The sequence below is a fragment of the Corvus brachyrhynchos genome, unplaced genomic scaffold (assembly GCF_000691975.1).
Source record: "Corvus brachyrhynchos isolate BGI_N302 unplaced genomic scaffold, ASM69197v1 scaffold302, whole genome shotgun sequence".
Lineage (NCBI taxonomy): Eukaryota > Metazoa > Chordata > Aves > Passeriformes > Corvidae > Corvus > Corvus brachyrhynchos.
The window spans coordinates 2433729-2446574 of record NW_008237244.1 but is presented as its reverse complement, the minus strand read 5'-3'; the positions used below and the strand labels follow the sequence as shown (position 1 = coordinate 2446574).

Sequence of the window (12846 nt, the reverse complement as noted above, 5' to 3'; positions counted from 1 at the left end):
GCTTGCAAATTACTAGTTTCTAAACCATAGACCTCCTGCATAATTGAACTTCAACTATATTTTTTAAAAAATATTTTATCTTTGTAAATTCAACTGAAATTGTTTACTAAAGCATTAATTTTTATTTCCAAAGTAAGAGACCTTTCCAAAAACAAATTTTAAGAAAACATTGCTGCCTTTTAACTTAAAAGAACAACCCCAAATGTAATTTTTTTTTTTTAATATTAGGAAGATCAGGTCTTAACAACCTTCTTTTATTGGAGGATTTTTTTGTTTTTAATTTTCTGTGCGAAGTTGGATGGTGATGCTACAGGATGCTGACAGGAAAAACTCATCATCCTGCTTGTGTCTGAGGGTGGGTTTGATAAACCATGTTGAAGCTTGTAACAGAGGTGTTTACCTCTGTTACACAGAGGTGTTTACATAGCTAAGCAGACATTCCAAAAACCTTATAATCAGTTGCATATTTTAATACCAAGCTTTTACCTGATCATTATGCAATCAAAAGGAAATAATTGAGTTTATGTACATAAGCCAAACAAGTATATGCAGTTATTTGACTGTTCTTTATTGGTTCCTGAGGTGATTTTTTTAGATAAACTGGAAGAATTGTCTCTTTTAATGGTATATGCCAAATAACTGGAAATTGCATTTCAAGCGTGCTTTTAATTAGTGGCATTTTCCTAGCTTTGTGAACATCCACAGATTTCCTGCTTTGTGTATTTTAATTTCCTCTGGTGTGTTTAGTTTTTTGCTTTTCTCTGTTAGAAATACAGAAGCTCTAATGTGTGGAAATGTATTTATGCGCTTTGTCTTACTAAATTAAAGTTTCATTCCAGTTGTCTCAATTCCTTTAGTATCATTGAGCAAATTGCATCAAATGGCTTGGGAGCTATTTTTACAAGGTCCTGTATGAGCACTGTGCTGCAGAAAGAAATTTGTGATCAACTCCAGAACTGCAGGATTATTGGGTTGAGTTGGGTGTTGGTGGTGGGAAATGAGTGTGTTTGTCCCAGCTTTTTCATGAGACACCTGTGCTTTTTAAACTAATCATGGCACACAGGTATGCATTTTTGCAAAAGACTCTGCTTACATTATGATATTACAAGAAGTCAGTTATCATCAGATACTGCAGGATTCTTTCAGTGGATTTTGATGAATTAGAGTTTCTTCCTCCAACTTTTTAAGCCCATTCTGATAAATGAAAAAATAAATAAAATAGGAAGTCAATATGACTCTGGTTTCCTGTAGAATTGCTCCATTACTTTCTATGGGAAATATCTAAATGTAATTAATTGACGTGTTAATATGAAGTGTACTGTTTTGTTGCCTAATAAAACAACCTGAGTAAATCTTTGGGTTGTTCAATTTATGATGATGTGCCACATTTTTTCTTAGCAGTTGAGTTCACAGGCTATCATTAAAATCCTAAAGTTTTAGTAAAATTAGAGCAAAGCAGTACTTGGACAAGCCACCTTCTTGGTATGTCCTTTAAAATACTTGGGAATGGCGCAGGCAGTGGAGAGCCCCTGCAAGGGCATACGTGGTTAACACACATTAAAATAGTCTTTTTGGTCACTTAGAAAACAAACAAAGCAACTACATTATACTATGGAATAAGATATTCTGTGAATGAAAAAATTTACTTTCAAGTTAAAACCACGTTTTTTATGCAGCATTGTGTAAGACGTAAACTCACTCATTATACCGCTCTACAAACAGACTTTTTAGTCTCTATGATTCTTTAAAATATTTTGGTAATTTCTATTTTACATAAAGGCAATTAGAACTGGTGGTGTTTCTTGTATCAGTGTTTTGATCAGACCGTAATGGGAAAAGAATATGATCTTGAGTGCTCTGACTCTGTTGCCAAAGTATTATACTGATGATTATTTTTTTTTAATAGCTGTTATTAAAATACTTTAAAAGAACAAAAGTAAGTAAGAAAACTCCATTGGGTAATTTATGTTCATTCTGTATTGTTCTTCATGTCACTTTCAAGGTTCTTAATTTTTGTTTTTTGGATGTGTTTTCATGTAGTATGTTTTTCACACCTGTGTTAGATGGAAGTGCACCTGATATAAAAATTTCAGTTTCATTTGCTGTACTATCAATGTGACTTGCTTTGCTACTCAATTCAGAATTTTCCTTTGTTAAAGTACGAATTAGACTTATTACCAGTTGAACTTGATTCTTAAGCCCATTTTGAGATTAGGAGATGTGTATCTCACTCTTACTCTCATAGTTGGTGGTGGTTTTTTTTAAACACTACAAAATTTCAAAGGGAACCATGAAATCTTAAATAGCTTCACTTTCTATGTCTACTTACGTCTTTCTCCAAAAGAGAAGAAGGTAATGGGAAACTCCCACTTAAATGGATTTTGGATTGAACCACTCATATATGGAAATAGTTGACATATATATGTGTGTTGGTTTAAGAAAGACTAAACAGTCTGTGCTGGTTTGGCCAAAGTTAGAAATATATCCTCGGATAGAAGGCAGGTTACAATCACCCCTCCCCCACCAAGTTTGGGAAAAATTGAATTTTCCTCAAAGGAAAGTGAAAGAGATAAAAACTATTTATTTAACAAACACACAGGAAAAGAATAATAATGCTAAATAATATAACCTCTTGCTGTGGAGAGTTTCAGAGTCCTTCCATAGATCTCTCTCTCCCCCTCCTTGGAGATGGGATGGGGTGGTGGGCCCACCTCCAGGGCCAAGGCCTCTGTGGAAATTCCTCCTGATGTATTCTGATGTTGAAACAGTCCAGCAGAGAAAAAAGGAAAAAAAACGAAGTCCCAGGAAAACAAAAATTCAACTCTCCGGAGGAAAAGGAGCTGAAAAACTGGCCAAAAGCTGGCTGGAAAGCAAGCAGGCTGCTTCCCCACCCCTTGCTCTGCAGAAGCAGACAGGTTTTATCTCTGTGACCTCAGAACATGAAAACAAACTGCTTTGAAAAAGTACGCTTTTCTCTCTCGTCTCTCAGGCTCAGTTTAATACTAATTTCTGGGCATAGTGCAGCAATAGGAAATGCAACATCAAGTCACCCCAAGACACAGTCTTTATAGATAATTAAAATATTTTTAAATGGGGATTGGTTGATACATTTCTGACTATATAACTATAAAATGCAACTTAATGCAGACTACTTTGTGACCTGCATTGCTTTTTTTAGACAGTTGTTGTAGAAGAGATTTCATTTGACATTTGCAAATTTAAGTATCACATTTTGCCTGAGAATGTTGTATATACACTTACTACAAGTAACACCTATGAACGGCTGAGAAGAATAAACAAAATAAATACATGGATTTTTTTTTCGTTTTTCTTTACTGGATGTGGTAGGCAGCATTTAGAGCTTAGTTGCAGCATCAGTTATTGGCTTAAATATTTACAGATCGTGCAGAAATCAGCTTGTCTTCTGAAGAGCAGCATAATACTCTAAAATAAGTGGAAAAAGTCTGAATTTTAAACGGATGCAATACTGTTGACTGCTGTGACAATTTTTTTTTTTTGTTAAGGATGATTGTTCAGGTTTGGTTTTATTTTAAATTAGAATGTTGCATTATTTAATTTGGTTGTAAGTTTAATTAAAGTGCGAGTTAAATGTATGAAAAGTCATGTTGGTGGGGCTGTTCTTTTTCAGAATAACAAAGACTTTAATCGATCAGGATGGTCCCAGTTGGAGGGAGAAGCTGCCACCAATTCCAGTTGTTCCAGTTGCTGCTCAGCTACACAGGTGGGATGGAGGAAGCCTCACTTCAGAAAATAAGCCAAGTACTATAGACATCAACAGAGAAGAACAATTGCAGATGAATCGTATGTATAGCTAATGCAATTATACATTCAGGGAAAAAACCTAATTAGAAAATGGAATACATTTTAACAATGTCAAAGAAACTGCTTTAGAAAATACTTTTTAGAGACCTATGTGAAAAGCCAAAGTAGATGACTGTAATTTACGTGATTGAATTTAATGTGCTTTGTGGATTACAGTTATGGTAATGTTTTTAAACCAAGTGATGTAGTCTGCGGCATGTAATTTCGGAAGTTATCTAAAATCAGCAGATAGTCATCGGCAAAATTAGCACAATCACCAAACCCCAACTCCTGGCCCTGCATGGGATACCCCAAGAGTCACACTGTGTGCCTGAAAGCATTGTCCATGTCCAAACCCTTCTTGAACTCTGTCAGCCCTGGTGCTGTGACCACTTCCCTGGGGACTGTTCCAGTGCCCAGCCACCCCCTGGGTGAGGAACCTTTCTGTGATACCCAGCCTAAACATCCCCTCGCTCTGCTTCCTTGAGTCCTGTCACTGGTCACAAGAGTGAAGGTATCAGTTCCCGCCCCTCTGCTTCCCCTCCTGAAGATGTTGAAGACCTCAGTGAGGTCTCCCCTCAGTTTCCTCCAAGCTGAAAAGATGAAGTGACCTCAGCCGCTCCTCATACAGCTTCCCCTCCAGACCCTTGACCATGCTCGTGGCCCTCCTTTGGTTGCTCTCTAATGGCTTCATATCTTTCTTACATTGTGGTGCCCAAAACTGCCCTCAGCACTCGATGTGAGGCCACACCAGTGCAGAGCAGAGCAGGACAATCCCCTCCGTTGCCTGGCTGGCGATGCTGTGCCTGATGCCCCTCAGGACGAGCATCGGTGGTTTCCCTGACACATAATACAGTGACAACACAGTTTTCCCCCAGAAAAACCACCACCCAAACAAACATCCAACTTTGGCAGAAGACATTCAGGAGATGTGTTTCAGAGATGTTCTGAACTTGTCTATGCATAATCACTGAGTGCTGAACACTAGGAAACTTCCTTTTTTTTCCCTTCATTGCAGTTTTCATTTTTCTTCTTCAGTAAATAAGGTGAAGGAAGCCCTTTGATTCAGTTGTTACTGACATCAAACACTCTTTTTGCAAAGGCTTTAACCCTGTGATTCCTTATTCAAGTATTGGTTTCCCTTTGAGTTTATTTCAGTATAATGTAGTACTGAAGATAATCTCCCCTTGATTTAATACAGGGGTGACTGCAGTTTGTGACTGGGCTGTTGGCCAAATATGTCACAGTGGTGGGGTTATCTGTCTGTAATGCATTACTGCAGTACCGAATGTCCTCCAAATGCTTGGGCAGCATTTTGATGCAAAACATGTCTCAGACTATTTCAAATAGACCAGGCTTTGTTTAGGCTGTGTTTATTAAACAATTGTTGTGTAACTGTTTTCTTCACAGAAGGCTGACTCTAAGGTTCTGGTTGCCTTCTCAGGCCTCTGCTGCATCAGTGAGACCTGACAGCGATAGCTGGTATTGAAAGGCTGCCAGCAATAACGTTCAGTCAGTAGTTAAGCCTTACTGTTGGCTGACTCTTTTCTGCAACAATTGTGTGTTTCTCTTTGTGTCTTACAACTTGAGTTATAATTTAGTTGTGTGTTTCATGTAGTTTATTTTTTCCCCAAGTCCACATGTAGTTTTCTGGCATAGGAAACTGCCATGTTCCTAGAACTCAGTGAGTTTAATTATTGGTTAAAATTGTTGGTTATATACAGTGTTGAAAACCTGAAGCTTGGCAAGGGGCTCATATTCTTCAGTAGGGTGCAAAAAGTAGATTATTTCATTATGGTTTACTTAGAGCTGTGTTGCTCATTATTGTCTGCTCACAACAGGGGCATGAAGCTGCAGTCGGGATCAGTTTTTCACTCCAAACACAGCTAAAAACTGTAGCCTAAGCGAAAATATCTGCAGCAAATGATGTGGAATTAAGAAGGAAAGTCAATTATGGAGTAACACAGTATTACTAATAAAAAAAAAAGTGTAGTTAGGTATTTCTAGGTTCCTCACTGCATCTTCTATAAATAGTTGTTAACAGAACATTACTGATGTATCCCTAACTCCAACTGATGTGACGATTTGTTTGTCATTGTCAGTTTAGCATAGTAATTGTGGTAGTTGATTGCAAAGAGAATATTAGATCAAACTGTGGCTGCCTTGGTGTGATGATGGAGGTCTGGAAGGCCTTCAGTCCTGCTTATTAAATCTCCACCATTGTAAAACCAGGATCTCAGTGGAGACAGGCAGGTCTTCTCTACCACACAGAAACTGAAAACTTAAAGCTGTCTGTTGCATTCCTGTTACTTTCAGCAGAGTATTTACGCTGGTGGATGGGGGGAAGTATTTGTTGAGCCAAATGTATCTGGTGGTTTATGCCTTTGTTAGAGCAGCAGGGGAGGCTGGGGACAGGAATGGCTGCGTGCAGATTGACAGAGAGACTCCATTGCCAGGCATTAATCCTTAGTCTGCACAGATCATGCAGCTACCCCTAATGAACTGACCTTACGTAACACTGTGATCCTTTTGTGGTGTAGGTGAGGAAGCTATGGAGAAGTTCAACAAGTTGAAAAATGAAGGGAATGATTTTGTAAAAACGGGGGAATATGAAGAAGCTGCAAATAAATACAGTGAGTGCATGAAGTTAAATACTGAGGAATGTACTGTCTACACTAACAGGTAAAGATCCAAAATCTAATGCTGCTTTGTGGGATAACAGTAGTTACGTTTTCTCACTGCAGATAGGGATTTTGCATACTTCACTCACTGTTGTGAAAAAGGGATTTTTTTCCTGCTTGGTAAGTGTTCATAATAACAAAATGGATTTATTGTTAAACAACATTTTTCAAGGGGAGCAAGTATTAATGTCACTGATACATATCTTAAAATCGTCTATATAAATATAGTAGGCAATAGTAGGTGTTTTAATTAGCATAGCATTTTGCGACATCTTTTGAGAATACTGGTATGATTTGAGTTAAAAACTTAACATGCAGTAGCAGTATCTCAGATACAAAGAGTAATAATTCAGAGAAAATGTACATTCTGAGAAAATAAAAGTAAGAACACAGTCATACATCAGCTTCATTTTAAAGGTTGACCTAATTCAGCAGTATAATTCTTTATGCTGTAATCTTATCAGCTTTTACAAACTAAGAAGGATTTGATTAGACCAGTATTTGAAGAGGAGAGTTCCAAGTAATAATTAGGTACAGAGAGCAGTGTTGTTTATTTAATCCAGAGCACTTTTTTACCCAGAATGGCTGTATGAAATCCATATTACGTTAACCACTACACTATCATATTATACTAACATAGGCTCTGCTTTTAAAATACTTGCATATCTGCTTAACTTTAAGCATTAGGGATACTTGAATTTTGACTTTTATTGCAGGAATTGGCCTTTTCCAGTGATGTTCTTGATAGTTAATAGTTTTATGTACTTTAAAAAAAAAATCCATTGAGACTGAATTGTGTGAGGTATTGTAATTAACATTTGCGAGTCAGATAATGTTGGCACTACAGCAGTGTAGAATTTACTTACATTGCAGTATATTCTTCTTTTCTGTGTTAGAGCTCTCTGTTACTTGAAACTGTATAAATATGAAGAGGCTAAGCAGGATTGTGATCATGTTCTTCAGATAGAAGATTCTAATATTAAAGCATTTTATAGAAGAGCACTAGCGTACAAAGGATTACAGGTGAGGAAAATAACATGGCAGGTATGCTTCAGCACTTCTAAACTTGCTTATCGTCTTCAAAGGCAATGAGGTAGTTGCTGTCAATGGGTGAATACAAAGTACTTGGTGTGATGATTTATTACTTTGTAGAGCATTAGGCATACATAAAACATTATATAAATACTTTTGCTACATAAAAACCTGCATGTTGATGTAATAATTTGAGAAAATACAAGAATATTGTAATAAGTAAGGATTGACTGGAGATTATTTAAGCAAGTTTCAAATCTGTTCTAATGTTCCTAATATTCTCCTTCTGGGTATCCTGGTCTGCTTTATCTGTCAAGGAGTTTACTATAACTTTTCTGATGACAAATGGATTCTCTCCAAGTCTGTCTTCATCTGTCCAAACTAAAATCTCAAGCTGTCTTGGCATTTGCTCAAGTTAAGTGCCTAACATACTAAACCAGGGTTTTAATTATTGTTTTCTCTCTCCCCCAAATGCATTACAACCCTTTGCCTGTACTGTACTTTGTCACTCTGTGGCAATGTCAGTACTCTCAGCCTTTTCCACCTGCACGGTGGTTGTGTCTCTACAGCGCTCATCTTACATACAGTTTTTAGAGTACCCTTTTATCTCATCATCATAAGTGCAGACACATTGTTCATATCCATCCTGAATGTGACTTCAAATCTCATGTGACATCATTTGAACATGTCGTTCAGTTTGTCCCTCCCTCTGGTGGTTCCCCATCTTGAGTGATGTTAAATTAGTCTTTACCCTCCATAATTCTCTCATGGCAATCCTTGCTTTACCCATCAGCTCTTACTTGGTGTTGAATTATCAGCTTCTTGCTTCTGTAGGCTCACGATGGCAGCTCTCGTCACCTGCTTTGTATTAAATTTACAAGTGTCTTTAAACAACCATCTGAAGTGCTTTCTTCCATGTTGCAGGAGTGGACTGGAGGTCCACCAAGTTTCATCTTCATCCTTCAAATGGACACTAACCTCAGACCTCCATTATGTTTGATGCCTTAACAAAAAACTAGCTGATGGTGTCTCAGCTTACAAATCACCTGAGAACCTGTTTCTGCTTAGCAGCATACCAGCCTATTCTCGACCCATGTTGTAATTCCAAATGCAAGTCCTAGGAATGTGATACATTTGTTCCTCTGTTGCAGTAGCTATGAAATTTTGAAAGCGTGAAAAGTCCTAATTTTGTGTAATGTTTTTTCTGTAACTGTGCTAAGCTCTACCTGGTATTAATCATCTCTAACCTTATGTTGTTGAACGTGATAAAAAGTCAGTATAAATATAAGTACATAGTGATTCTACCAGACAGAAAAAAAGGGTATTACCCATTCACACTCACGAAGAAGGTCGAGAATTGGAGAAATAACTTCTGCTTTTTTTGCATATCCTAGAAAAAAATTGCTATTTTTCTATTACTGAAGACAACCTGAAACATAGTGTTCGTGAACTCCTTCAGAACAGTCTGAGCTGAGGACTCTCAAAATGTTTTGTTGTGGTTGGATTTAATGCCTTCATTATTGCTCATTTCAGGGATACAAGTGATAGGTAAAGCCAGAGAGAATAACAAAAGTAATCTGAAGTTGACAAATGACTCTCTAATGAAAAATTATATAAGCTAAAGGCATGTAGTTTGGCAAAGACCTAGCTAAGGTGGGAAGTATTATTTGTGTACAAATAGCCAGACATTTAACCACAAAAGCTGCAGTGGAATTTAATGTAGTAAATGAGGTGGTTTTTTTACAGATTTACCGAGATGTAGTTAAGGGAAGATCAGGACAAAGTGTTAGTGAGATGCATTAGGCCTGTGACATAGGACACAGGACCCCACACAGCATCTCCTACAGGTGGTAGTCCACTCTCTTGCTTTGGGTACAGTCATCATCTATGATTTTTGTTGGGCAGTCTGGGAGGCTGCAGTTCTAAATTCAGTAGAGTTGGTTGCTGACCCTTGTTACTGTTTTCAGAAGTCTGTTCCAGAATCTCATTTCTCTATAATCGTGAATCCTCACAGCTGTAATTCAAATTATTTAACTTAATTAGTAGTGGCTTTCTGATGAAAGCCCCCTGGCCCCTTTGTGCATTCCTTTGTTAGGGACACATAATTCTCATTCTCTCCCTCTTCCTTCATGACCTGGCAGGCTTCAGTTCACCTGCTGACATCCTGCAGCCTCTCTGCACCTTGAATACTGGCCACCAGTGTGGAACAGAATATTCTCTGTGGGAAAGAGTATGAGTGACTTGGACACTGGCTCCTCTGTTACAGTTGAGGTGCTGAGGAAGTACCTCAGGTGGTACACGAGGATTTACTTTTTTCCATGATACACAAATGATTTAATATTAACCTTATAATACTTCTGGGGAAAAGAAGAAATACTAGACCACTCACACAAGAAATTATGTTGGTCTTTTACTGTCTGCATGGTCTTTTACTGTTTACTGCTATATTTCATCTTTATTTTTGATACTCCAGCCCTTGAGATGTCTTGGTTTTTGTATGTGATAATTCCAGTCTTCCTCAATTGATGCTATTAACTTCATCTCTCCAGAAAATTTAGTCTAAAAAATAGTAATTTATATGGAAAAAAATTCAAAATAAAAGCATTAAACAAATTACAAGACTGGGTATTGAGGAACTGTGTCCTAATACCACTCTCAGTGTGTTTGTCCTAATCTTGTTTAGCCCAGAGTTCATAACATAATCCCAGTCTCCTCAAGTATTAGCAAAATTTCGCTGTAGGAGATGGTCCATTGGATTGGAGCCCAGGAAGATACATCTTTAATCAAAGCTCAGTTTAGCTCTCTTATTTGCAAAGCAAGTACGCAGACTTGCTGGACTCACATTGTATTCATTGTGAAGCAGTGTTACACTATAAGCAATTATGCTTAAAAGCAGAAAACTTCAATAATTTGCTCTCTGATACAGGGAATAGGTTTTCATATTACATATTTACATATTACATTAAATTAAATTAAATATTACATATTTAATATTACATATTTAATTGGAAGTATTTAGTTAGAGTATTAACTCAAACTCATTCTCATTTCCTTCTTCCCCTCTAATGAAATTACAGTGTCAATATTTAGATTATTTTTGTCTACTTAGTGTCCCGATCCCAGTATTTTTACCTTTCTTACTTGTTTATGACAGTATGGTAGTTCAGATTTATTTTTCTAGTGATGTGCTTATGAGAAAAATATTTTCTTCTATTTACAGAATTATGAAGCCAGTGTTGATGATTTCAACAAGGTACTTCTAATAGATCCAAGTGTTGTTGAAGCACAAAAGGAATTAGAGGATGTAACCCGACTGCTTGACCTTGACAGCAGTGCTGGAGCTGGCAGTCGACAAAAGCAAGGGAAGAAAATAACCATACAAGAGGTGGTATACTTGTTCATTGTTTAAAAGCAAACACAACAGAAGCCACACATATGAAGAGATAAAGTTAAAGCTTTTGTTTACCCATCTTGAATCTATATCTTTGGGGGGATGGTGTTATTTTGAGGGCATATTGGAGGATTTTTACATGTGATAAAGCTTGGACTGCTCACAAGTGTATTTAGAACTACAGCAGAAAGGGAAATAGTCCATTTAGATGGCACTAAACTTGAGGATATGTTCCTTGTAAACAAAAGCTGCTTAAACTTTGAAATACATGTTTTACAGAATGCAGCTGTGAAGTAGCAGTTTTGCTTTTGAAGTCTGTACTTCTTGGGCAGCCTCTGGGGCTGTGCTGGCAGAGGTCTGTCATCAGCAGATGTGCTGGCTGCTCCTATGCTGGTCCTAAAGTTATGGGTGTGAAAAATGAAATCCTGCCTTAAAGAGCAAGAGTAAAACATATGTAGGATCTTACAAAAGAAACACAGGATGTAATGTTACGTACAGGATCAAAATGTTAGCTTTGCACAGTTCTGGATAGAATTAGGTGATGAAAGGATTTTCTCAGTCATCTGATTTTTTGGATTGTAGCTTTTCTGGTTGTTTAAGAATTCTTTTTCCCCTTTTCATTTAAAAATGTCTAGTTAAAATACACAGTTACAGTCTGTACAGTGATACTGTAATTCAATAATGTAATTTCAGAATGTGGTATAATGGAGGCTGCAGTTACTAATACAGGAAAAGAAATATGTTCTTGAAGTACTTCAGATTGTCACGAGCTCATGGATTTTATGTAACGGGCATAAGCTGATATAGTGTTTGTTAAGCTCTGAGTTGCAACAAACAAAGGGACCTGGCAAGTGTTTAGAGAAGGTTTGGGAAGTGACCACATTGTTCAGAGACCAGCTAACTACATTGCTGGCACTGGTCATTTTTCTATGTGTGATGCAGGAAGCATTTACGTTTGCTGTCACAGTTACAACTGCCCCTGTGGAGAGGCTTTCCTCTTTTACCTGCTGTAGTCCAAGGTGGTTCCATGAAAACAGACTGCAAAGAAAAATAAAGTTAGAAAAATAATTTATCATCATTATTCCGTGTTAATTAAGCTATAATTATATAAAAGACAGTCACATTTTCTCCCTCAATTCTAAGGATTGTTGAAAAACAGAACATAGTGTCTGTAAGCCAAATGCAGTATTTTCCAAAAATTACTAATCCCCTGTTCTATGCAATACAATATCTTCAGACTTTTCAAAATACTTGGCATTGAGAGATCCTGTTCAATAAGTTTTAGTCAGGTTATACTAATTTCACAACTCTTGATGGTTTGAAATAGATTTTAGCAAATGTAGTTGGCCCCATAGTTAATTTTCTAGTGACTAATTCATGAAACTTGATAGAGGCTGCAATCTCAGGAGAAGTTAAGTGGACAGTGAGGCAGTTTATTCATGCTGAGCTTTCTCCTTCCACAGTAAGACTCCAAACAACAACCTGATCCAGCTGCCATGTGCCTGTACTGCCCTGGAGGCACAGCAGAGAAATGAAACGTGTTTGTTTTTTACCTTGACTCCAGTTCTCCTTATCTTCTGGAACTTCACATTTAATGCATGTGTAGAGTCCTCCTTTCTCCAGTGCTCACCAGGTGTAATTCCTGGTGCAGTGCCAAGCAGTGAAAGGCAGTGTAAATACACACTTTTGACTATGAGCCTTTAGAAGAATTAGAGAGCTGCTTTTCTGGGGGGCAGTAGGACATGAAATTTCGAACAGGGGTGCCTTTCTTTTATGAAGAGCAGGATGCCAGCTTTAATCCATTGATATGATGGATATATGCAGTTTATGAAGTTTGAGGTTATCTCTATGTCCACATTAAGTGATCTGTTGCCACTTTCTTTGTGAAGGTGACTGAACCTGATGAACAGGAAGAGAGAC

At 37.4% G+C, this 12846-nt stretch overlaps 1 protein-coding gene across 1 annotated transcript in view; it reads left to right on the top strand.

Annotated features, from left to right (window-relative positions):
* The window catches only part of SPAG1 (sperm associated antigen 1), a 38842-nt gene that overhangs the window by 24304 nt on the left and 1692 nt on the right, over positions 1 to 12846 (top strand). Inside the window, 5 exon segments of the mRNA XM_017730348.1 lie at positions 3650 to 3822; positions 6363 to 6504; positions 7400 to 7526; positions 10756 to 10920; positions 12816 to 12846. The exon segment at positions 12816 to 12846 is cut by the window's right edge and continues 8 nt beyond it. Of these exon segments, the coding sequence (XP_017585837.1) occupies positions 3650 to 3822; positions 6363 to 6504; positions 7400 to 7526; positions 10756 to 10920; positions 12816 to 12846 (638 nt within the window).